At 42.0% G+C, this 26,537-nt stretch overlaps 1 protein-coding gene across 2 annotated transcripts; it reads left to right on the plus strand.

Annotated features, from left to right (window-relative positions):
* On the plus strand, positions 1-26,530 carry LOC102308462 (mitogen-activated protein kinase kinase kinase 12). 2 transcript variants are annotated; one of them, XM_005944325.3, is made up of 14 exons: positions 1-194; positions 13,711-14,237; positions 16,477-16,660; positions 16,851-17,042; positions 17,682-17,840; positions 19,611-19,769; positions 19,914-20,022; positions 21,829-21,938; positions 22,462-22,578; positions 22,928-23,065; positions 23,151-23,859; positions 24,022-24,089; positions 24,221-24,521; positions 24,659-26,530. In XM_005944325.3, exons 2-14 carry the CDS (start codon positions 13,745-13,747, stop codon positions 24,743-24,745), a joined length of 2,826 nt encoding a protein of 941 aa, XP_005944387.1. In that variant the 5' UTR covers positions 1-194; positions 13,711-13,744; the 3' UTR covers positions 24,746-26,530. The 2 variants fall into 2 exon arrangements, with proteins under 2 accessions (XP_005944387.1, XP_014196226.1); XM_014340740.2 differs by lacking the exon at positions 1-194 and adding an exon at positions 11,184-11,850.
* Positions 26,531-26,537: the final 7 nt, after the last annotated feature.

The raw sequence follows: 26,537 nt of genomic DNA on the forward strand, positions 1-26,537 counted from the left end.
CCCCAACTCTCGTTCTCGCGGTATTACCTTCAAGGTTTATTGACAAGGTAATTAGCCAGATGGGACCCCAGTAGTAGCAGCAGGGCTGAACGGAGGTAGCACGGTTTCAGGGCTTTCCCGTGTGAAAAACAGCTGCACTTTCCTGCTTTACAAACCGATCTACCAGCGGAAACCAAACAGCAAGCCTGCAAAAGGTAGGCTTTTGTATTAGCGTTATGAAGGCACAGCCTGCTTCCTGCAGAGCCTCATTCATTCTTCCGATGTCGGTAATATATTCTTCCTGTCCAGTTTTAACGATCGCACGCAAATGTCTCACTGGCATCAATTCATACTGCAGCTGCTTTGCAATGCAGATGTTCCCCAAATATCGGGACAAAGAGTCATGAAGCCTGACACATTTAAAACGGTAAATACAGTCAGAGAATGTTTGCTGCGATGTTAGTCTGACGTAGAACCACCAGGTGGCGCTGTGTCTCGGTCATTTAACCAAGTTGCTTCATCGTCTGTATCACCAGTTCAGTGGGCACATTGGCAAGTCTTTATTTCAGCCTAATGAAATCGATAAACATTGACTTGGAGTGGGGGAGTCCACAGAGAGGCCGGTGTAGGGTTTCTCCTGTAAAGGGACTTAAGAAGTCGACGCCCACACTCCATCATTCTATGTATTTCCTCTGAAGCCCCGATGTTATTCGTCAAAATACACAACTTGTATTTTATGGAAGACTACGAGGGATTTTTTAAGTGTCCCGGAGAAACCGAGCTCAACTCGGAGAGATTTAAAGGATATGAGACAAACAGAAAACAAAGAAAAACAAACGTCGTGCTCACCTCCAAATCATTAAACTGCCATACTGTTAATAGAACTTAAGTACTCACAATTGCATATATAATACTATTTTATATGCTGTTAAACTACTTAGTATAAAATGGCAATAAGAAAAAATGGACACGCTTCTGTCAATGGCTTTCCTCTGCATATGTGGACATCACCAGCAATAAAGCACTGGGACACACAGGAACCTGCTCAGTAGTGGATTTATATTTATTTGTATACGTATTTTTATACGTACATAACATCACATATATAGCTGGATATAAAGCCAAACCTCACAAAAGAAGAAATGAATTTAAAAACACCTTTCCCATAACAGGAACAAAATATCTTAGATGATACAGTCTGTCGGATTCAATAGAAAGATCAAATATACATCTAGTAGTCCATGAATACCTTAAAAAAACATTATATGGAACAATATACGTCAGTTTACTAGAGGTCCTTGGAACCCATCCACTACATATAATAATCGTAAAAAACAGGACGACAACAATTCCTCATTTAATCCTCCAGGATACACTGTTATATATCCAATGGGCTTCCCTTTGATTTCCCTTCCCTGTCAACAACTCTTTTCAACAGCCCAACCACCATTCCCCGTAACCACTGACCCTCTAGCTAACTGAAAATGTCTGGCTGTAGGGGACCTCTCATCATTTTTTCTGATGTAATTCTTGTGTTCAGAAATGTTAGCTATCAACTCCTTCTTATTGTTCATAACAAAATTCAGAAGGGAGCTTTATTAAATATACTATATGTGTGGTACTAAAAGTGAATGAATGAAAGAACGGGATTAATTAAGAAGTTATGCATATCAGTCTGTTTTGAAAGTGGGGAAAAAAAACAGTCCGATCCTTTATGTTCTCATTTCAGGAAAAAGCACAGTGATCAAAAGGTTAAATGAGTGTATTTCTGGGATCAGAAAAATGTATAGAAATAACTTTTTGGCATTTACCATCCTGTGCCAAGGAGACATTCAGCTGTTTCAGTATAAATGGAAAAATAAAACGTCCAATTGTCCGTCCATTCATAGTCATAGGGCAAAAGGCAGGGTAAACCCTGGGAGGGATATCACAAGGCTAAACATTTGCAATGAATTTATTTATTTTGTTGTGTTTTTGTTTTGTTTTTGCCTGTGAACATTTAAGCATAGTCTTATTTCTGTCCATGCTGCCAGGTCTACTGAGTGTATTTGGTGTATTATTGCTTTTGGATTTTGTAGCCTCTAAACAGTACCACGGACAGCTCACTCCTGACCTAACTCCATCATAGTTTTATGGGACTCCTTTTTTCAGTTAAATTAGTGATTCTTAATACAGCTAATGTGTGAGTTGATCAAGTAGGTAATTACCATAACCCATGTACCCGTGTATTTGGTGACTGCTGCATTATCATGCTGAAAAAAGGAAAAACTTTCCATCTGAAGAAGAGTTTTATAGGTCTGCCACTTCTTTATTGTCCTATTCAGGCTCCTCAAATTTTTTGAGAACGCACTGCACCTCATGATGTGATACACCAGGTTTTCTGTCACATCGCATAAGAGTGCTTTGGGAATCATCTTGTTGTTGCAAAAATATGATTTCATGCCTGTCAAATGGCAAAGGGTGGAGTGCCCACTTTGGGTCGGGGATGAGTTCCTGCCCCAAGTGGAGGAGTTCAAGTATCTCGGGGTCTTGTTCGCAAGTGATGGGAGAAGGGAGCCGGAGATCGACAGACGGATTGGCGCTGCGGCCGCAGCTGCATCGGTCCGTCGTGGTGAAGAGGGAGCTGGGTGTAAAAACGAGGCTCTCAATTTACCGGTAGATCTACGTCCCTACCCTCACCTATGGCCACGAGCTGTGGGTAGTGACCGAAAGAACGAGATTGCAGATACAAGCGGCCAAAATGAGCTTCCTCCGAAGGGTGGCTGGCCTCCCCCTTAGAGATAGGGTGAGAAGTTCAACCATCCGGGAGGGACTTAGAGTAGAGCCGCTGCTCCTCCACATCGAAAGGACCCAGCTGAGGTGGTTCAGGCATCTGACAAGGATGCCTCCTGGGTGAGGTGTTCCGGGCATGTCCCACCGGGAGGAGGCGCCGGGGCAGACCCAGGACACGCTGGAGAGATTGTATCTCTCGGCTGGCCTGGGAACGCCTTGGTGTTCCCCCGGATAAGCTGGAGGAGGTGGCTGGGGAGAGGGAGGTCTGGGTTTCTCTGCTTAAGCTGCTGCCCCCGCGACCCGGCCCCAGATAAAGCGGAAGAAGATGGATGGATAGATGGATGCCTGTCAAATGTGTAATCTTTCTATAGTGTCATATTTGACTAAAGAAAGGGGAACAACTTCTGTCTTTGTTACAGGCTGCTAATAACAGAGTGCCTAATAATACAATTTAAAATTGGTTCTTTGCTAAGTTTTCTGTTATGTGTAGATAAAACAGTGGTTCATCTTACGTGCATTTTTATGCTTTAGTGATTTGTATTATGGGATTTAACAAACAAGCAAGCAAAAACTTGAAAAAGGACAAGGACTGGATTGAAAATGAGTGAAAAAGCAGCCAATGTCCATCCAAAGAAAAACTTTGAAAAGCGTCAGAAAGGCTGAAAAACTATTGATCAAGATCGCTTTTAAAAAATACAAAAAAGTGTGGTGCAAAATGCAAAATATAAGAGAAAGTATACATGTAAAATATAAAGAAAGACTTTTTCATAGTGCTGTACTTTGTAGCAAAATTAATATTAATGGATTAAAAAATACTTTTGCAAGAACTCCTTTTTTGGCTAAATGTAATGGGTTCCAAAGTTATTCTTTCAGAATAACTTGTTTCCAATCAACGTGGCAAGAACACGAAGAAGATGAGTTATTTTGTTATATTATATTATAGTTATTATATTTCTAATGTAAAACACACAATTGAGATGAAACAGTAACTATTGAGGACACACAATTAAAGCAGATGTGGGGTTTTTTCATTATTACCAATGCCAAAATCACAGCGACTCTCTGAAAGGAAATTTTAAATCAAAAAGAGAAAATCCAGTTTCTTGACTTGTGCATGGGGCACAGCTGCCTCTACCTGTTCCCAGAAAAGAAATGAGTCATGGTCACAAAAAACTCAAATAAACAAGATTAAGATTTTTTTTTTCTTACCCAGCCTCGTTATACTGCTGACCACCCAGCTTTACTGTTCCCCATTGGCTTGTCTCAAACCATGAGTTACAGTTGTGGGTGGTGACCCAGAAAACGTCACAGTGCCTGTGATCTGCTGCTTCCAGCTTTGCATGCTGCATTGATGGGAAATGAACCTGCTTTGGCTTTCCTTAAAAGGAAGACTAAAGCAGCTTTCAATCAAAGGACCATTATTTGCTATTGGACAAGTGGACGTCACATCCAGCGGTGCTACAGCACTGCAGTGGCTGTTGTGATCGGTAGAAAATCTGATGTTTTGCTTGGGTTGTTAAAAAGTAAACATAAGAGAAAAGGGGTGTGGTGAAAACATTTATATAACGTATATGCTTTAAACTACACGTCTCATTACCGACTAAAGCTGTGGATTAAAGTTAATCCAAACAACCTAATGTTGATTGTATTCAAGATTAAAAACACAATATTAAATTATTCATATTTAATATTTCAATATTAATTTATTAGTGTATAAATTCAGATTCATATGTATGTTAGGATTCAGGTTGTGCACTGAGAAAATATGTATCTGTTTAATATTGCTTCTTATGTGTTATTGTCCAGCATCCTAAGAGACAAAGTTCATTAACATAAGCTTCATATAATGAGATACAAACTAACTCCCCTGCAGCCAAAAAGAGAGGGAAAAAAAAACACCTCAAAAATAAAACAGCATAAAATCATCAACATAATTATTAACAGTCCCCCTTTAACAGCTGGTGAGCTGCTAAACTCCCAAGGGTATTTGGGAAGTGTAGTTAATCCAATGATAATCTTGAGCATGGTTTACACATATTATCGCTTTAATTGCTACGTGTGCTGTGCAATTATACCGTCAACAATTACATGGCTATAGTTTACTTGCCTGTCTGAGCAGTTAGTTCCCCGTAATAGATGCCCTTTATCAACACATGCAAGTAGAGCCAACAAAACGTATACTAATGGATTTTCCAGCACATAATGAAATAATTATATGGTCAGAAATAGCGAGATAACGCTGATCCATTATATAAATTAGCAAAGGAAGTCAGGATAAAAGAGGAGATGCTAAGATAAGAAGATACTGACAATTGAAGGTGACGATAGCTAACGAAGGTGTGTGTATGTGTGCATACACGTGTGTCCATCCATTAGAATGCAGAGTGCGTTCTCCAGTGTGAGTCACCCTCCCATCCACCCACCCACCTCACACCACCAGCAGCAGCAGCATCTAACTGCAGTCACCACCCAGAATTACGCCTCTGACTTCACACTGGCCAACTGAGGATTCTGTTTCTACGGCAACATGCTCCAGATTCCTCCCCCTCTCATCTCCAGCAGCCCTCCCTCCAATCTTTTAACCCCCCCTACCCCACCCTTCCCAGCACAGACCATGTGACTTTCAGGAAGGCTTCTCCAACCTCCCCTTTATTGTTATTAACCCTCTCCTGACTGGGCCGCTGCCAGAGGCTCTCAGCAGCATGCTGGCTGGCTGCCTTCTCGCTTCGCAGAGGTTTCAAAGGGAAATCAGACACATCTCTAATCTCCCTTGGAGATCAAAGCATTGCTTGATCTAAATGTTGGATTAGCATATTTTAAAACATAACTATGTTTCCTTAATTGTGCAAGACACCTCCTAAACCTATTTACAATAGTGGTCTCTGAATTTAAAGAATCTATACTTTGTATTTACATGACTGTTAATAATGACCATGGATAACTTGGCTATCTATGTGAAAGGGTGTGTTTGTGACAGATCCTTTTATGCTGTTCTTGTTTTCAAATCCACTGTACGCCATCTGACCAGCATCAAACAGCAACGTAACACCTAACTAGTGAGCATAGCCATGCATGAAGCTGCTAAATGGCCAGGGATTTCACACAGAGTTGGTGGAGACCAACGACGGAACGAAAAGGCAGCGAATAGCAGACTGAGATGAATCCAGTGACCGCGTGACTCTAACAGTAACATCAGTGATGCTCTGTTGCAACAAGTGCAGGTTTTTTTTGTTTGTTTTGGGGTTGTGGGTTTCCAAGTCAAAATGTTCAACTTTTAGTGTAGATGGAATTGGAGTTTGAGAGCTAGCTGAGATTTAAAGAGGAGTCGGAGAGTAATAAGATTATAAAGACACCTGAGTTGCTGCTTCAGTAAGAACTTACCTTGAATGGTTGCTTACCACTGCTCTGAATATTTTTATGTTGTATTGTAAGTATAGCTATTGTCTTGAGCCACCCCTCATTTTTTTATATTTTGCTAGGAAAAGTTGCAGCAATTTATTGAAACGTGCAAACATAAATGCAAATACGGTATTTAAGTCAAAAACATAGTCTGCACAATTCTAATAAGCTGAAGAGTGAATATTTGGTATGAGCACTGTTATTCTTTAACACGCCCTGGACTCTCTTATGAAGCTTCCTGGAGGATATTCAAAACTCTTCTTTGGATGTTTCTGCCTTTTTTTTTCACTCCTTTGTCAAGATGTTTCTACACTTTCAATATCGTCGAGGTCGGGACTCTGGGGAGGCCAGTCCATGACCGATAGTGTTACATTGTGTTTTTCTGTCCAGGTATGCTTTGCATATGCATTGGCAGGGTGTTTGGAATCATTGTCATTGCTGTAAAATGTAACTGTTGTCAATCAGATGCATTGCAGATGATACTGCATTGGGGATAAAAATCTAATGTTACGTTTCTGTGTTCATAATTTGATCTCCCCAACACCACTGACTAAAATGAAGCCCAAACCATGAGTGTCTCCACTGTGTTTTACAGATGACTGTAGACGCTCACAGCTGGAAGTCTCACCTGACCTCATTCCTTCTTATTTTCAGTCCAGTTCTTGTGTAATTTGGCCTGTTGCTCAAGAGCAACAAAGCCCGATATCTTGGAAGCAAAACATAAAGAAACTAGTGGTGGCTCAAGACGTATGCACAGTATTGTAGATGATAGTTAGGAAGATTGTTTTTTTTTTAATGACACAGCAGCATTTAGTTGTTGTAAAGCTTGCGTACACTGGAAGCAATTCTCTCCACTTATCGTTTTGAAGCGTAGGCGGGTTATTTGCAGACATTCCAGGCTCCAGTTGCCTAGGTAACCCCTAATGTATTTACTACCAAGTCATATGTCAGTCATTGGTATCCAGCACTATCCAGAAAAATGGATCTTAGGTCCTGCCCACTTGGCTTCATCGGTGGTCATTTTACCCTCAGTCACAAAATAACCACCGGTGATGGTAGCACAGCGACGTAGCAAGTGAAGGACTTACTACATCACCGTGAATCACTTCCAGTGTGGATGCAGCCTGATGGTTATACATATATGTCTAACAATATAAATCCCAATGGTTCCATAGTGCTCCTGCCATTTTCACTTGTATTAAAATATGTTTAAGTCATTATAGTGGTCATGTTTTCATGTCTTTGGTAAAACAGGACATGTCACACTGTGTGACAGCAGATGCCTTTCCTCAGAAATAAGCATTGTAAAACCTCAAAAATAAACTTTACCTGCCTCTGAAAGGTAAATAAAGGATCAATAATCAATTTATTAATACAACAGTGGCTATTTAAACACTCCAAGTAGACCTGCAGTTTAAAATTAAGTATAGTTATGGGGAAATTTGTGATTTGGGCCAAAAATGTTACCGACTGTTGTGAGGGCTTGAAATATGAACAGTATATAAAGATTAAATTGTGTCAAATGTTGTGAATAGGGATCTGTCACAATGTTAAACCTGAAGGAAATCACCTGAATCACCAACTTAGCTTAACTTCATCGAGCCACACGACTAATTTCAGATTTGTTTTGGTTCATTCTGGTAATTCTCACAGTATCGTTCAGCAGACAGTGAATTTTCAGTCAGATTGGTGACAAACAGAAAACAGTCACAGCTGGTGAAACGTCTTGTGGCATGTAGGAAAAAGATAGATTTTCCCTCATCAGTTATAAGAGATCAAAAATGTGCAATAAGACATTAATGGTGTTCATTGTTTACTGGATGTGTAAACAACTGCTTGCTTGTCACACATTAGTTTCCACTGTTTTTGTTGCACAATTGTGGATGAGTTTTATAAAAGGTATCAAACACACATCCTTTAGAGTTTTGAAATGGAAAGAGGAGCCACGGCATCCGGCAGTGATCTCACCTGAATATTGCCTCATTGGCACAACTGTCTCCTCTGCATCCCATTAGGAGACACGTTGGGTTGTATGTGTGTGTGTTTGTGTGCACGTGTCTGAGCACGCGCATGTGTGAATGGATGGACTTCATGAATGAAAGCTGGGTTTTTATTTTTTATTTTTTCCCGAGCTGCAGACAGGAGGTGAGATCATCTTGTTGGGATGGAGACTCCCCCCCACCCACTTGCAACACCCTCCCATCGCACATCAATGCTGGTTGGTGCCAATCTTAATGAATCCCATCGACATACAATATGGATGAAGCAAACAGTACTGACAACCTGATTAATGAAAGTGCTGTCCAATATCAGCCTCCCCCAACAAACGGGAAGAAGTCACTCCGCAGTGCACATTGGCACAGGTGCACAAAAATGCAGACACACGCACCTTTCTTCAGTCATTAGAAAACTCCAAAAATGTCTGCCGCTCTGCTGTTGGCTTCCAGTCAACACGATGATGAAGCAAAGTGTGAAAATCATCTTTGCTTCTTATGTTCAACTTTGCCTTCAGCAGCAGAGTTGAGTGAGCTTTAATGATGAGCCACCTATTCAGCTACGTGTGAGTGAAAGTGACAATGAGTAACACAAGGGCCTCTCGATGAGGATCCATAAATAGCCTTTCAAGTAAGCCAGAAGCAACCCTCCCCCTCATTCTCTAGTCTACATCCCGCCACACACACACACGTATACCCTACCACCTTCCTCCTAACCGGACTTGGACAATCTGTGTCCACTTGGCACGAGGCCTCAAAAAACATACTGTATATTCAGCAGCAGAGCCGTGCATGCGCACATGCACACACATGACATTCCTCTTGACATTCTTCACTGCAGGAGTCTGTTAATTCCCTCCTACAGATTATGATACATGTTGCCAAACAATGCTGCATTTTTACATCAGCTTTTTGGATGGACGCCACAGTACCTCTGTAGTCCAACTGCTCTTTAGAAGTTTGATTTTCGTTTTAATATATATATGCAGAAAGAGTTTACGTTCTGGAAGTGTAATTTGCCAGGCAATCTGAATTCCAAATCTATTGTGTAATTATTTTAAAAGTAAATGGGATCCCCATCGAGTATCGTTCTTAAAAGCTGTCACTGTGCAGGCTGACGGCTTGTATCTAAAACACGCGATACCCTTTAGCGTTACTTCTGTTCTTGTTTCTGGTGGAGTTACCTCAACAGGAGCTGAAGCTGCGTTGGTGGACATCAGAGGCAGCAGCGTTAATCCTTAGAGGCCTGAACATCACTGACGAGAGGCCTTCCTGCAACTGAATAAATCATGAAGAAAGTTTTAACGAAAAAGATTGAAATAGAGGAAAAAAACAGAGAGTGCTTCTCTATTCAGACCGCCTTAAGACACAGTGAGAAGAGGATTGTAGATGGGGATGGCATAAAATAGCAAGACTGATTAAAGCTACTGAGTTTTCCTTGCAAAGCCCACAGTTTCTCCTTCATGTGATATTAAAACCCAAATGAAACATTCATAAACTGCTTTTTGGCAAGGGTGTTTTGAATGTTCATTTGGGAGAGTAAGCTGTGAGATAATGCTCCTTCACATTTGAAAATGAAAAGCATTAAAAATTACTATCAAAATCAAGTAATTAAATATTTAGAAGTACTGAAAAGGATAATTTAGTCTCTCACAGAGTCTGACTGTGTTATTTATTAAATTGTTAATAGGCCCAGTATTAGTTTGCTATTGCTCTTGGTCCCCTTTGATGGACAGAATTATAAAAGAACTCTTGTTTTCAGTCTACTTCTTTATTACAAATCTTATTTCAAGCTTAAAAAAAATGAAAATGTGTCTTGTTTTCACTTGGCGAGGATTCGGGTAGCACAGAATGACTCAAAGATGAATAAATGAAAACAGAAGCAATCAGTTTCTCCTTGCTCAGATTTCATGAGGGGCATCAAACTGAGCCGGCACAGTGATCTTTTTTCATCGTGACTTCATACAGCATTCATTAGTAGGAGGAGAAAGTGGAGAATACTCGTGTTTGTGAGTGGTTTTCAGGTCTCTCCGTGGATTGTCTATGCGCTAGCTAGGATTTCCCTACTGTGTACAAGCGGCACAATGAGGTCATCGTTATGGATTTAAGCCCAGCACGGGCTTAATCTGGGAGATAAGGGCTGGATTTGGATTTACCACTCAAAAGGGTCATGTAGCTACAACCATTTACACTCTCAGTAAAGACAAAGCTCACCCACAGCATCCTCAGCTGTTTCACGGCCCTTTATGCTTTTTAGCTGGAGGTTCTCCACTGTTTACACAAATTTCTTAGCCTCTCAGTTAACGTGATCCTGTTCATCTTGCAGCATTTCTCTAAATGTCGGCAGTTTTAAGTTGTAATGTTGTTGTTCAGTGTCAATTTTCCCATGAATTGGCTTGACAAACTCCTGAAACATCCTGGAAAAAATGGATTGGATATGGTTAAAATGTTGCAAGTGTTACTTCTTTATTTTTGGTACTGTTAAAAACAAAAAGTCTGAAAATCCGATCTGATTGCAAGTTTAAAGGAAGCCCTCTGAACAATAGGTAGCGGAGACACTCTGTTTTTGTGAAATAATATAAAAGGTTTGTCCTCATCAGAGTTTCTCCTTTCTGTACTTTTAATAGTCTAGTTTTGTTCAAAATGTATTTGCATTTGTTGCATCCTGGATCTTGTTTGTATGATATTTGGGGTGTTGGAGAACCATGTGTGCCCTGTACGCTGCAAGGCCTTGAAAATACCTTGAATAATAACTTTATTTAAGGTGAAGGCAGTTATCTGCTGGTGGCGTGGTTCCTCAAACAGAGCTGAGCTTTGTGTTAGAAAAAATGACAGTTGTTTAAATTAGTTTGATATTTTATTTCATTCAGGTTAATTATGGTCGCTTAGGGAAACAAACGACGCTGGGGGACAGTCCCATTTAGGTTCTGCATGTGCTGTCCTGTCTCACAGAAATGGGTCAGGAGAGATTGGAGATGATGATGATATAATATATTTTTTTTTAAAAACAAACAAAAAAAACGTCTTTCCTTCATGTCCCTTTTGTGGCAGACGGAGTCTGCAGATTATCCATCAATTACTCTGCGCTCTGTTCAGAGGGCGTTAATAGGTTTTGAGGGGATTTAAATGGTGCTGTCCAGTCAAATGCTGCATGCTTTGAGAATGACATCATTTTGGTCACCTCACATACCGGCTGACCCTCCTCCCTGCTCTAAGAGTAGCCTCACTCGAGCCCGTGTACCTGCGGTTGTCCCGTCTCTCACCGGACTGCACTCGTCACTCCAGATTTCTCCTCTGATAGGAGGGCATCAGCGCTCCCTCCCTCCCACACAGCCTCGCTTCGCTCTCTCCATCGCTCGTGTTTACTACAGCCTGGGAGAGATGATCGTATAAATTGCCTGGGAGTGCGCATATCGCAGCATCCTCAGAGGGGAATTGAAAAGGGGGAGGAGGTGTAGGATCAAGAAAACAACCCAAACAAGGAAAAATATCTGCGTTTTCTATCGTTTCAAATTAACGCAGGAGAAAAACAGACCTCCACAGAGCCCTGCGATTGGAAACCCGCACTGGAGGTAGAGAAGGCTGAGCGCGGATGCTCAATACGCGGACAGGAGGACAAGGGAGAAAATCAGAAAGGACCAATAACTCCTAGAGAGGAATAATCTTTTGCAGTCATCAGCGATGGACTCCAGTTATCGGCATTGAGGTAGGAATCGTCAAATTGGCTTCTTCCAGTCGAGGTGTTAGGCAGGTAGGCATGAGGAGAAGCGGGTGGTCTTTGCATAAAATAACACGTTACTTCTTTTATTTTTCCCCAATTTAAAGTGTCATCGTGCGTTTGAGTGTAACTTCAGTGCTGTCAGTGATGCTCCACTGGCGCACCGGGTCGTAACCGCAGGAGGTGCCAGGAGAGGCAATGATGCGCCTCCGATACATCCACAATGCGCTGGCCTGTAACAGACCGTAGCTGCTCCTGCGGCTCCCGCAGCTGACACCTCGAAATAAAGAAAGTGAGAAACGGAGCAGGACTATTAGGATGCAGGATCAGTCGGATGTGACTGATGTGTACACCAGATGTGTCTTAGTGGTTGAGTTTCTCTTAGTGCATCACATAATAATGAGGGTGGTTTTTCCAGACTTGGGGGTTTGTTGTTAGTTTCTTGGATAATGAAATCTCCAGGCTGACTCTGCCTTGTTTCAGAGTCTCTGATTAATCTGAGGACAGGAAATTATGGATGTTTATATGCATCTTGGGTAAGTCGGCTAATAGCTCATTCATCAGACATCAGCACTTTACTTCTAGTGGGAGTGTCACAGTGGGATGGTTGATGTAGCCTAATGGTAATTCACTCAATTTCCCTCAAATTGACCTCCAAATTGACTGATGTAGAAATGCATGAAGTGCATCTCATAATGACTGAAATGGAAATTGATGAGCTCCAAGTTTGGGATTTTAACAAAAGTACCCTGTTTTCTTATTGTGCAAGTTTATTGTCCCATCCACTCCAAAACTGTGCTCTGTATTGCTGTGACTGTTCCTCATATTCTGCTGGTTCTTTATCAAGAACTTGAACATGATGATGATAGTACTACGAACATTTTGATTTGTGTTCTTGTTTTACCGAGCATGTAAATCCTGTTGTTGCTTGTCCATCAAAGGAGTGGTTTACTTCAAGAGGCTCTGGTGAGAAATAATGCATTTTTCTTCTCCATTGAGTGTGCAGATGCTGCTGCCCTTGGAAAAATGTACAGCTTTCACGAACCCTGCAGAATTTGCTCATTATTTTGTAATCTTATCCATTTTAATGTCACTCGAGTAAGATGTGAATAAACAGCTGTCTCACCATTAGGACTACAGAGCAGCAGTGAGTTAATCCCGCCGAACTAAAAGCAATGCAACGCTAAGCATGTAATACTCTGTAACAGTGTGATACCTAACAGTGTCAGTTTATTCTAAGAACGGGGGGTTGGTCTCTTTATTTTCTGTGCCCTCCACTGAAGGCTTAGCTATTATGCTGCAGACAGGATGTTCTTTTATCTCATAACCATTTTTCACATTTTAGTGTTTTATATCTACCGACTGGCATCTACCCAGTTGATGTCAGTCTCCCGACTACAGGGTACATGTGGACTGACACCTGTCACCTCCACTTGTATAGCCAAATTATGAGAGAGCTTGTTTTCTGTGTTTGTAAGAAATGCAGAAAACGATTATTGTCTGTGGATTTTTGTATCTATATATTTTTATTCTGATCTTGAACTCCATCTTTTGCTTTGGTATCTGTGGAGGAAGTCAAAACCTTTAAAATGCAGTTTGGTGATATTGATGAGAGGCTCAGGAAGATGTGCTTTGTCTGCCTATCAGACTTAGACTACAGACTTGTGTTGCACATATGACGTCATAGTAGCCAAAGCTTCTTTTTTTTCTTTTACTTAAAATGGAGCTAAAGATGACTACGCTCTCCTGCAAAATCAGCCACTACTGACAACTTTCAGAAAGAGTTCATTTAATCTTGATTTCACTCATATTATTTTATTTAAATTCCCTTCTTTCCCTCTTTTCCAGTTTTCTTCAGTTATTCTGATGACCACAGTCACTCATGGCCCTCATGCATGAACCTCGCGCCCCATCGCCCTCTCTTTCCGGCTTCAACACACCCCTCTCCGATCCTCCGTCTTTTCGCCGCCTCGATGCCGAAACACCCTGCACGCCAGAAATGGACTTGACCCCAACCCAGTGCGTTCTTCGCAACGTCCTCTCCATAGACACCGGAGGTGCTGTTGAACCCGGGGGTGGAGGAAGAGAGGGGCACACTACCGGACACAACCAGACACCCTGCGAGGAACAACAGGAGCACTTTGCCAACAGTGTCCTGAAACTCCATGAACACGATGGCGGTCCTGGAAGGACGGAGGGAGAGGGACAGGATATGGACAGCAGTGCAGTCAGGAGCCAGGCGAATGACGCCAGGTTACAGTGCCAGTCTACAGGAGGGGGAGGAGGGTTTTTGGAGGGGTTGTTTGGGTGTCTGCGGCCTGTCTGGACAATGATCGGCAAAGCCTACTCCACAGAGCACAAGCATGACCTGGACGGTGAGTCGAACCATCAGATTTATTTCAGTGTAAATGAGTGAACACAAATATGCCTGAATTCTCACTTTTGCTTTTGCAATAAAAAAACAACCCCTAGCTCTCAATTAAATGTAATGATAAGCTTTGATATGCTAATTAAATGATCTTATCCCCCAGTTTAATTACATTAAACAGACAGTAGGTAAATGACTCCCGCAAAGGCCACGTTGTAAACAAACCCCTTCCTGACATGAACGAGCTGCAGCCAGCGAGGGAGACTCTATCAGAGCTGTAAAGGGCTTATTTTCCCCTGATATTTCCCCCCCATCCTTTTCCTGCTCGTGCCCACCACCCACTACCACCCCCACAGTGAAACTAGCTCCCTGTGACGCTGTGTTGTTTATGTGTGCAGCCACTACAATAGCGCAGGGCTCCCCTGAGACCCCTCTGCCAAATCTGCCTCATGAATTATGCATGGCCATGCTCTGACCCTGCGCCTCTCATCTCTATTAACACAAACCTGACACACGCATGAGGATGAACGCGTGCACACATAAACACGTCCACAAATAGAAACATTTCATATCTGCCGCTGACATAAACGCATAAAGTCATATAAGGTGCCAAAAACAAAAGTTGATGAAATAAATAGAGCATCAGACATCAGGCACCAAGGTGGCAGCTTTACACTTCTCCTCATCTTTATTGCCTTCTGATGTTTTATCATCCATTTGACTTCCACGTATCCCCTCTCCTCCCCTCCTTTTTCCATCCCTCATTGTCTCCCTTCCTCTCCTTTTCATCCCGTGCTGTTATCACTCCCAGCCCATCTGCACCTCGCTGCTCCCCTCCTCTCTGCGCCATCACAGGGAGTCTCACGCACACCAATAAGAGCAAAACGGATATTATAAAAGTGAAATAAATGGGCCTTTTGTAACCAAATCCTCGGCCACTATATAACAACACCGACTCTTTTTTTCAGTATTGACTGGAACTAACAATATATATCTGTAAAAAGCTGGTCCTCTATTGATTCTGAAGGACTGAAGGTATCTGGTAATGCGCTAAATTGTCCCCTCTTTTTTGTTTCAAATGAAACAAAGACACACGGAGATTCTGGTTTATCAGATGTGGCTTCATGTCTTTATTGAGGAAAATTTGAGGGGCTCATTAGAGACTGAGCCCACAATCAATCACCGGCATTAATCATTCATTTCATCCTTATTAATATGATAAATGTGTCTGAAGCTTCTTTCCCCGGGTTAAAAACAGCAGCAGGGTAGGCTGTCTATCTTCTCTCTATTAACAGTCTGTCTTCAGCCACATGGACCCCTGCTGACCGGTGGGGAATCCCCCTCCCATCTTTTCTCTTTGCACACAGACACACACACATGAGTGCTATCCAACCACCTCCCGTTCACCATACATCCACATTCAGACTCTGAAATTCCCTCCCTCTTCCAGCCCCCTCCCGAGCGCTGGACCCCTGTTTTGCGTCAGCCCCACAATGGCACTAAGGAGGATTTAAGAGGCTGAGGGAGAATTAACCGCAGGAGATTAGAGCTTTATGTCTGTCTGCCTGCACACCCCAGGCTTAGGTTAAGGTGAGGTTCAACAGCAGAACAAGATATCAACTGGGGATTCCGTTTTAAGGTTTTACTCTAACGGGTTTAGCCTTTCGTTGCAGCACGCCAGCGACTGTAATGATGCTGGATGTTTCACGTGTTAGCAGGTTTGGGTTTATACTCGGTCTTTTTATGTTTGCTGTACTTACACACAGCAGTGTAAACACTGATGTTTAGCAAATGTCATGTTTACCACATATAATCACTTAGTAAGGATGCTAAAAACACACAAACCAGACAAAAAGTGGGGGGATCCCCAGAGTTTCGAGGATGTGTCACCTTGAAAACTTGTAGCAATGTCTCAGCGACCCACTTTGAACCACAAAGAGAAGTTGTCAGGGAATCATTAAGGTCCCTATTACTCATTCATTAGAGAGAATACATATCAGTTTAAAAGCTGCTGAGATTTTAAAGTATATTAGACAAACGACACAAGGGGCCTAATCTGTGTCACATCAAATGTCCCATAGTCTGGTAGCCAGGCTGACTTTTCAACATCACCAAACAAAGACCTGCAGCTACTTTCAAGCATCATTTTGCAGCAGAGTTTCATCATTCAGCATGACAAAACATGTCAGTAGACATTAGTGAAACCATTCCTTTCTTCTATATGCGCTTTTTTTTTCTGGCTTCAGAGGAGTGGGAAGTCCCATTCGAGGAGATATCGGACCTGCAGTGGGTGGGCAGTGGAGCCCAGGGCGCCGTCTTCCTCGGTAGATTGCACGGCCAGGAAGTGGCTGTGAAGAAAGTGCGGAACATCAAAGAGACAGACATCAAGCACCTGCGGAAGCTCAAACATCCCAACATCATCACCTTCAAGTAAGCAGATGTGGATCACTTGGCTTAGGTGGAAATAGAGAGGCTATCAATAATGGTTTCAGTCATTTTGAATAGGAAGAATGTTCTTTGATGGAATAAGATGAACATTTGGGCACTTAAGTTTTCATTTGTCTACATTTGTAACGGCAAACATTGCAAATTCATACATAACCTTTCTTTACTCTGTCAGAGGTATCTGTACCCAGGCTCCTTGTTATTGTATCATCATGGAGTACTGCGCCCAGGGACAGCTGTACGAGGTGCTGAGAGCAGGGAGGAAGATCACGCCATCCCTGCTCATGGACTGGGCCATGGGCATCGCTGGAGGCATGAACTATCTTCACCTCCACAAAATCATCCACAGAGACCTCAAATCACCCAAGTGAGCTTTTTCTTTTTTTCTTTTTTTTTATATATACATCTAAGTTTAATTTTTTTTAATTTACGTTTTAGTGCATTATAGAAACAGTGGAAGGGTGAAGAAGCAATGAAAGAGATGCAGTGGCTTCTAGATTAAAAGAAAAATAACAGAAGTGGGTCTTTCTCCATTCTGTTTGTTTTAAATAACCCACAAATGTTAACGCTTTACCCTTTGAAAACCTACTAGGAGAGGTTTTTGTCATATTTCAGACTTCTTATAAATCAAAATACTGGGTTTGCATCAAAAGTTAGTGAGGCTGGTCTCTGCCTTGCAGCTACCCTTGGAAAAGCCCAGAAAGTATTCTAATGGTTGTTAAATGTCTTTAATGCTGTATAAGAGTACAAGGAGCTGGTCACATGTTGTCTTTGTGGGGGAAACATTTCAGATTTGTGATGCTTATATCCCAAACCACAGCTTCAGAACCACTACTTTAGTTAATTGCAATTAACAGCTATGATCATTTGCATGATTTGTGAGGAAATTAATTAATGTGGAAGTCCCCAAATGCCTCACCACTGGTCAGGGTTTGACAAAACATGAAGTGCTAATGTGTTTTATTACTGACTGTTTAAACCTGATGGATGGGATGTTTCATTCCAGCATACTGATCACCTATGACGATGCAGTGAAGATCTCTGACTTTGGCACATCTAAGGAGCTCAATGACAAGAGCACTAAGATGTCCTTTGCTGGCACTGTAGCCTGGATGGCCCCCGAGGTCATACGTAATGAACCGGTCTCGGAGAAGGTGGATATTTGGTGAGTGTCATAACTCCTCTGAACTGTCCCTTTGCATTATTGAAATTTTACCATAAGAGTTTTCTTATCTGTCACCAAATCAACACAGAATCTCATTAGTTGCCGTCTACTACGGTGCAGAGTGAAGGATCCTGTTCCCAGCCAATCTTTTCAGCATTACAATATCTCATTACATGAAATACTATAGGGTCTCTGCTATTTCTGATGGGTTGCCCTCTTATGAGCACTGATTTTTTTTCCCCCCTCCACACTCTCTGCCTCTCTTTTTCTCCTATACTGTATTCCTCCATCAGTCTTCCTCTGTGTCCTAAAAGAAACGCTAGCTAATTTAATAATTGATTTGCCAGATGCTGCAGTGCTCAGGAGAGGCTGGAATAACCTTCCGAGCCTATGGATGCTTTGGCCCAGAGCCAGCAGTGCATTAGCAGAGAAGTGAAAATAGGATTAAAAAGCTTTTGATGTAGAAGCAAAGCAAAACATGGGTGTGTACTGCACAGTTTTGTTTAAATATATGTAAATCGCTTAGCAGTACTGTTTCTGACAGGAGTGCCGGAGGAGGAGAGGCTGTTGTTAAGTATTTACATGTGTTGTACATATTTGATTTAGTTATGACATACATTTCCTGAATGTTTTTAACGTTGTTCACGAGTCGAGAGAAAAAGACTTCCACAAATAATTTCTAAGCCAAGGGCAAAATACATGCAGTGCCGTGGGATCATCAGTACATATTCTCCTTTAATATAAAAAATCGTGAACATGGCGATGGAAGGACTCATTTTGAAACACAACATCATAAACCAACCTAACCTTATGTTAAGGTGCTGTTGGCACCTTGGATATTGTACACGGTCTCCATCGCAACCCAGAGAATCACCAGCAACAGACTTTCCTTAGTTACCATCCCCACGGGTGCGCTCTCTTCTTCTTCTAGTGCTAAACTGAAACAGTGAAGCGTAATGGAATAAGTGTCATTATGGCTCTTATCGGCTGTATGTCTTGAATCGTTAAAATGATTAGCGAACATTGTTTCTTCCAGAATTAATTAAAATATCCCATAAAACATTAGAAAAATTAGAGCTGGTTCACATGATCCACAACTTACTACATAATCCTTATTTATAAGCCAGAGTTGAAATGGTAATGTTGAGGACTGCCACTTTTAATGACATCATAGATGACATAGGAGCAGAAAAAACATATCAATACTCTTTGTCATTTCTTTAAAAGTAGTCGTCAGAAACGTTTCTCCAGATGTCTTGAATGTCATTCAAAGCTCTTCTTTCTGCCTTTTTCTGCCTTTCTATGCTGTATTTTTTATTTATGACAGAATCTTTCAATAAATCTCTTTCAATAAGTTCCCATTTTCCTTCCTCCTGCTGCTTGCTAGATATTTTATCTTTCATGGCCAGTTCTTTTCAAACCTTAGAGACGATCGTGTGAGAAAATCCAGTAGATCTGCAGCTTCTGAAATCTATGAGTACTTCCCTAAATGCACCGAGTTTCTTCCATGTGATTGGCTGGTTAGATATTCAGTATATTAGGGGAATTATAGGTTCGCTTTAAGTTTAAGTCATCAAAGACTCTATAAGGCACTGGAGCTTTTGCATGTGGTATCCATCAGAAACAGCTGCTGGAATATCTCAGAAAGCAAGATTTCCTTCTCACAGGAAGTTAAAAGTGTGACATTTCTGTGAGGCTGCCTTTTATCTGCCAACTTCACATCTTTATCAGAATGTCTGGAGGAAAAAAACATGGCTCGTATCTCTGCAGGTCATTTGGTGTTGTGCTGTGGGAGATGTTGACAGGAGAGGTGCCGTACAAGGATGTGGACTCCTCCGCTATCATCTGGGGAGTGGGCAACAACAGTCTGCAGCTGCCCGTGCCCGACAGCTGTCCAGAGAGCTTCAAACTGCTGCTGAGGCAATGCTGGTGAGCAGACGTGAAGGGAGACGAAATTGGAGGGAAGAAAAAAGATCAAATAGTTGAGAGGAAAGATGCTTTAAGAAGGTGGAAAGAATAAATGTCACACACAGAGGGGGACGCTAATAAAGCCATGATTTAAACTGTTCACAGGAACTGCAAGCCCAGAAATAGACCTTCGTTTCGACAGATTCTCCTGCATCTGGACATTGCCTCAGCGGATATATTGTCAACCCCACAAGAAACTTACTTTAAGTCTCAGGTAAGCTTCTTTTGCCCTTTTTATAGTTTCATTATTCTCTTCAGACAATCTGACCTGAATGGAAGATGCTCACATGCTTTCTTACGTTTCTTTTTAGCTTCTCTCTCTTCTCTCTCAGTGCACTCACAGGTGTATTGTTATAAGATTGACCCAAGGAAATATGAACCAGACCACAGAGACGGGCCTTTTTGTTAAGCATTATTTTTCAGAGCCAGTTTACACAATGTTGGGGTCACCCAGTAAAATTCAGACCTTGTAGCTTATTTTTAAAACAAATAAATATTGAGAATATGAGCTCTGTATGTCTATTCGAACATCAGCCAGCATCACTAACAGTCATTTGTGCCATTTGTTCCCATTGTGCTGCGTAACTACAGCCAGAGCAGGCAGCTGCACACATGGGAGCACTAATAATACCTGTCCTCTCATTCACAACATATTATTGTGAGTTCCTCAGTCTCTGACCATAAATCAGGACTCGCACGTAACAGGGAATAAAGAAAACATTTTAACTGTCTTCGTGATATCACAGTGTAATTCAGTAGCACCGGGTGTCTGCCTCTGAGTGCGCGTGGAGACGCAAGCATACGACAAACATATTCGACCTCTGCAAACGAAACTGGATGAAGGAGAATCACAGATGTATAATTGTGTGGAAGATATGTTGTTGCTCAGCCATGCGGATCCATTTATAACTCAAGCATGTATAATTATGAGACACGCTTGTGCACACAGACTCACAAAATAAATAAGATTTTCTGTCCCTTTTTAGAGTAATCCACTGCTTCTCCCTCTGGTTATATCTCATGGTGCAAAACATAAACCTCTTTCATTTTCTCCACTTATCCTTGATCCTTTATTTCTCCCTGTCCCCCTTCCCCCCCCTGCAGCCCTCTGCAGTTTCTCCCCTCTCTGCCCCATAATGGATTTTTCTTGTGACGTTAGAAAGAAGTATTTGCTGCTGGAGTGTATTGATTGGTTTAATGGTAGGGAGCTGAGAGCAAGGAGAGAGAGGAGAAAGAGGGGGACTGGAGACAGGAGACTGAGAGTCCATTAGCTTAATAAGAAGAGCATCCTTTATGCACAGATATAAACACACATGCACGTGCATGTACACACACACACTCATAAATCTGACTTCCCTTGTCCTTTGATATGACAGGTATCAGATAACAGCTGTCATCCTGCACTGTGTACAAAAAAAAAAGTGTGTACTGCATTTTTTTGTGGTGGAGGGGGTTTGGGGTTTTTTGCCTTTCATGTCAATTCTTGTTCAGTTTTGCTCCATCAGTACTGATTATCATCTGATAGCCTAATGGATTTTGTCTCAGTGATATATACACGAGTCGCTGTGCAAATTATGAGGGTTTTTTGGTAGAAGATCAAGGTTGGGTTTACTCATAGCATTGAAATCATTTTTCATTAGGCTCATTTTCATGACTCATAAACTTGAGTCATATAAATTCTCTCAGTGACAAACAGGAACTGTTTCATCTTCCAAGTGTGCAAATCTAATAAATGCAACAGTTAAAAAAAACAGAAAGAAAGGAAAAAAATGTGAATGTGCAATGAAGCATGTTTGATCACCCCACTGTTCTACTACAGGCTGCTGACCTCTGGTGACTTTATTAATAAAGGTGGCTCTGGGTTTTTGAATGTCTGTACATGCATGTATATTTTAAATTTAATAGCAAGTGCAGCATTTTATCAGGTTGACAAGGATGTTTTTCTACCTGACGTTATAAACTGTTCATTTGCACTTGTACTCGTTCTGATGGATATGCGGTGTTTTGTGTGTTCTGCCAGGCGGAGTGGAGAGATGAGGTGAGACATCATTTTGAGAAGATTAAGTCCGAGGGCACGTGTCTTCACCGGCTGGACGAGGAGCTGATAAAACGGCGCAGGGAAGAACTGAGGTAAGATATACCTCAGTAAGATTGATATTATCGTCTGTATTAGTTTATATTTGGCAGTGTCGCTCTGGGCTTCAACCTCACCGTTTTTCGTGTAAACACATGGAAAGCTGGAGGCAGACAGAGCAGTAGAAACTGAACAGAGTGAACTTTACTGACTGCAGATATGCCTTTAATTCAGAAACAACAGGAAAAGCAAGAGCTGGGGTACAGGTGGGTTGTAAAGTGGCTTGCAGATGCTTAACAAGTGAGAATACACCCTCTATGATATTTGCTAACTGAATGTGGAGATGGGTATTAGCTGATTTGGGACTGTGGCTGAACTAATGCTATAGTGGATTTATGTGAACATCACAGCCTGTATTAAAGTGGAAGTGATATTGAAAGCAGCAAAGGTTGATTAATGGAAAACAGAATGTAAATGCAAAATGTAGAGCAAATAATCAGAGTTTCTATATACTAGGTGTAGTAGGTAAGTATCAGTATTGCCTATTTATAGCCTTCCCCTACTTTCTTCCCCTCGCAGACATGCACTGGACATCCGAGAACACTACGAGAGGAAGCTGGAGAGAGCCAATAACCTCTACATGGAACTGAATGCTATCATGCTGCAGCTGGAGATCAAAGAGAAGGAGCTGCTTAAGTATGAAGACAAACTGCATTGTTCTTAAATTTTTCTTTTTGCAGACTACAGGGTGTATCAGAAAAAATCCTCTGATGTCAAAACGCCATATTTTTAAAGTAGAGGGCACAGACTGAATATAAAGTAATTATATATAAAGAAATTGATGGCTTCACTTATTAAAATACCCTAAAAGCTTTTTAATACATCAGCATCGGTGAAGTAAATAAAAGACGGAAAAGTGAATCTGAAATGTGACATAAGTGGCCATTACATATATAGTCATACGAGGCTATTGCATGTCATAGGCCGCTCTCTTATGCTCAGTGACATCCATTAAAGGGGTATTGACTTTGTGTTTTAACATTAGGAGGGAGCAGTCACTGGACAAGAAGTACCCAGGCTGCTTCAAGCACCACAGTACCAGACAGTCAGCCTCCTCCAATTCCATGGAGAAGCTCATGAAGAAACGTAATGTACCTCAGAAACTGCCCTCGCACAGCAAGAGGTGAGGCGACAAGGAAGATGTCTCGTCCTGTAGTTTATATAGCAATAATTTGCTAATAACATTCGTCCGTTTTTGTCCTTTCCAGGCCAGACTTACTAAAGTCAGAGGTCATCCTCCCTAAGCTGGACTCGTCCATGACCCAGGTCACAATCCCCAACAAGGGCTCTACCTCCCCCGGCCGCTCACGCCGAGGAAAACCTCGCTACAGAAAGGCTGGAAAAGGCAGCAGTGGCGACCTGGCTCAGCTGAAAGCCACTCTGTCCTCGTCTTTAGCAATGATCAATGCAACCTCGTCTGTTCCCAGCAAGCACCGTCTAGACCCCAGCGCAGCCCTCAGGGGCTTACAGCATGACCTTCTACTCAAAAAGATGTCCTCCTCCAGCCCCGATCTTATTTCTACCACTCTGGAGGTCGAGGGCAGGAGGAAAGGCCAGGTGAGATCAGGGCTGGACAGAGCGGGCAGTCAGAGCGCCTCAGCTGGGCTGGAAGAGAGCAGAAGGACTGATGGGCCAGAGCGGGGCCCTGACGTGGGTGTAGGCGGGGATGACTTGGCAGAAACGCCTCCACGCAGTGATACACCAAGCGAAGACGCGGCATCTATTCCTTTTTCCAGTAGCCCTGACTCCCCTTGTGGCAGAGGAGCAGCGGCGGGCAGGGCGTCCGCACTCGGGAACACTCGTGTCACCCACGAAGGTGAGGAGAAGGAGGAAGGGACGGTGATTACACGCTCGCCCAGAAGTCAACGGCTTACGCCTTCAGCACTGCTCTACAGGGCAGCAGTCACACGCAGTCAGGTGAGAATTTAATACAGCTTGTACGTCAACATATTTCTGTCTGAAGCTCGGAGCCATAGATCTCAATAGCGTGAGATTGTTTTATCTATTCTCAGACTTATCAGACATCTCAGCTCAATTAAGTCTAATTACAGCACATTGGAAAATGCTTTTTCTCCACAGAGACGTGGAGTGTCATCAGAGGAAGAGGAAGGAGAAGTGGACAGTGAAGTGGAGTTGCCGAGGAGACGGTACTTAGTGCATTTTCATACCACTGCTTGTTGTGTATCAATGTCTGTATGTACTATCCTTTAGCCATGGTCACTAACATACTTGCGGATTTTCATTAAAATGCGTATTCTCATATTGCGTACCCTTTCAGGCGGCCTGTGAGCATCACCAAATGCCAGTCCCTGTCGACCTTTAGCTCAGAGAACCTATCGGTTTCGGACGGTGAGGAGGGCAACACTACTGACCACTCCCACAGCGGTACGCCCGACGTGGTCAGCACCAACACAGACGAGCGACTGGATGACAAGAGCGACGACCTGCTGTCTCAGGGCTCGGAGATTCCTGCTGACCCGTCTGACCCGACTCAGCTGGGCTCCGATGGTCTGTCTGAAAAAGAAGCCATTCTGCAACAAGTCAAGACGCAGCTCGCCTCAAATGACCCCAATTATGAGGTAAGGCAGAAAGAGTGAAATGTAGTATAGAGGTCTGATATCTGCCAGATACACAAACATCTTTTCTGGCAAGGAGATGATAAATTATCCTTCTATAATCTGTTCATTTTCTGACTCCTGATTTTCCTCCAAACCAGGGCCTGTATGATGACTCCGACTGTGACAGTGCAGAACTGGACCATTCGTGCACTGCAGACCCCAGTCAACCTCCAGCCAACTGGTGAAAACCGGGCACCTCTAACCCACTCCACCACCTGCAGACCTGGCCTCTCAATAATACCTCCTTCACTCTTAGAAACTCTGAGTCATTATCAGGGACATCGCAGAGAGGCAGGAAATTGAGCAATGTGTTCTTAACCACATATCCTGGTTAAGGAAACAAAAAAAAAAAAGGAAAGTCGCATTTCCTTTGGAGATGAATGCAGCACGGCGATGTGACAGCACCTTTTGTTCTCTGAAATCACATCAAATGACACCTCAGCGACACAAGCTTCGATCAAAGAGGCGACGTCTGCACCGTCTGTTGTCATGTTGTTTTCGTGTCCTCCATCATAATTCATGTCCGTTTTTTATTTTTGTCCTAATGAAAATGATCATGAAACTATTTAAATGTCACGATCACTGGAGACGACCAGTGTCGCTCTTTTTACTTATAATTTATGAAATCTTCTGACTTGTCGTCTTTAAAAAAAAACCAACTTATGCACTGTTTAATTTATTAGAAAGAAAACAATGTTTACATCTTTTTGTGCCGTTTACATTTTTATTTATAAATCGTGTCATAGATTACGTTTCCATTTTCTACTTCTGGTTTTAATATCGGTGTAAATATGGGATGTAAAATGAACAAATTTTTAAAATGTGAGATTGTATAATTTAAGGTGCTGATGTTTCTAATTAGGTGGAACTATTTTATTTGAAGCTCTCGGTAGTAGAATGTACTGTAGCTGCTGTTCATGTCCGAGCATCCAAACAGGAAAAGGAGGAACAAACATGTGAACAAGGAAAAGCAATATGTCTGCTCTGGTCTCACAGCCGGGTTCTTTTAGGACAGATGAGCTTTTTTAAAAATACTTATCGCACGTGTTTACTGTATTTAAAAATGCAAGGTCATTTTAAAACATATTCCCCCGTTTATAGCATTGAGAAAAAGCATGCGAGTGAAATAGTAGGGACACCTTACTGAAGTCAAACGCCGTCTCGGCTCCAACATGAGAACATCTGCAGAAATTTATACCCTCCAGTGCCGAGTAACTGAAGGCACAAGAAACGCCAATACAGATGCTACAACGTGGTAATTTTAGAAGCCGAAAATCATTTATGCAAAAACCCGTTTGTGTCCAGTAACTGATTCAGCTCTGGCAGAAACATTACATCTCAACATTTATCTCTTTAAATGTGAACATTTTGGACCCAGATGTTGCCATTTTCATGCCTACTTAATTTGGCCAATTTTATTTATAGTCTACTCTCAACATAATCATCGGCTGAAAACTTCGCCATCCAATGGTTATTTTTCACTCTTGTAAGGGCTGCGTCATAAACTGTGACACCTAAAACCCTTGTTTGTGTTTGTTCTCCTTGGCAAATGTCCTTAATGTGCGCCTGAATCTGACCGTACAACAGCACATCACGTTATTCCATGAATCCATGACTGATCAGGTCACACTCTATAAGCTAAAAATACAAAAAGGCAGCTTATTTTGTTCATCTTTGAAAAGAAAGAAAGAGACAGGTTATCTTTTGCAGTTTATATTTGTAGAAAGATTTTACAGATTGTGGCCCCCAAGGTTTGAAGCTAGAAATCCTCCTGCAGGATTAAAATGTTGCCAAAAAGCAAGACTACTGCCCTCTATTGTCCAATCGTGGAGGTACTCATGTTTCCCATGATGCTCACTGAAAGCAACCCTGTTAAATGTTGGCTTTTTATACTGCATTATCGTAACTATATTTAAAAAAAGAAAAAAAATGAAATGCCGTTAAAAATAAATTCAAACTTGTAAACCAAACGTGTGG

The sequence above is a fragment of the Haplochromis burtoni genome, unplaced genomic scaffold (assembly GCF_018398535.1).
Source record: "Haplochromis burtoni strain Fernald_Lab_line unplaced genomic scaffold, NCSU_Asbu1 Contig_403, whole genome shotgun sequence".
Taxonomy (NCBI): domain Eukaryota; kingdom Metazoa; phylum Chordata; class Actinopteri; order Cichliformes; family Cichlidae; genus Haplochromis; species Haplochromis burtoni.

Coding starts and splice junctions, on each gene's coding strand:
- LOC102308462 (XM_005944325.3), top strand. CDS start 13,745: ATGGCCCTCATGCATGAACCTCGCGCCCCATCGCCCTCTCTTTCCGGC. Junction 14,238..16,476: donor GCACAAGCATGACCTGGACG/GTGAGTCGAACC, acceptor TTCTGGCTTCAG/AGGAGTGGGAAGTCCCATTC. Junction 23,860..24,021: donor CAGCAGTCACACGCAGTCAG/GTGAGAATTTAA, acceptor TTTTCTCCACAG/AGACGTGGAGTGTCATCAGA.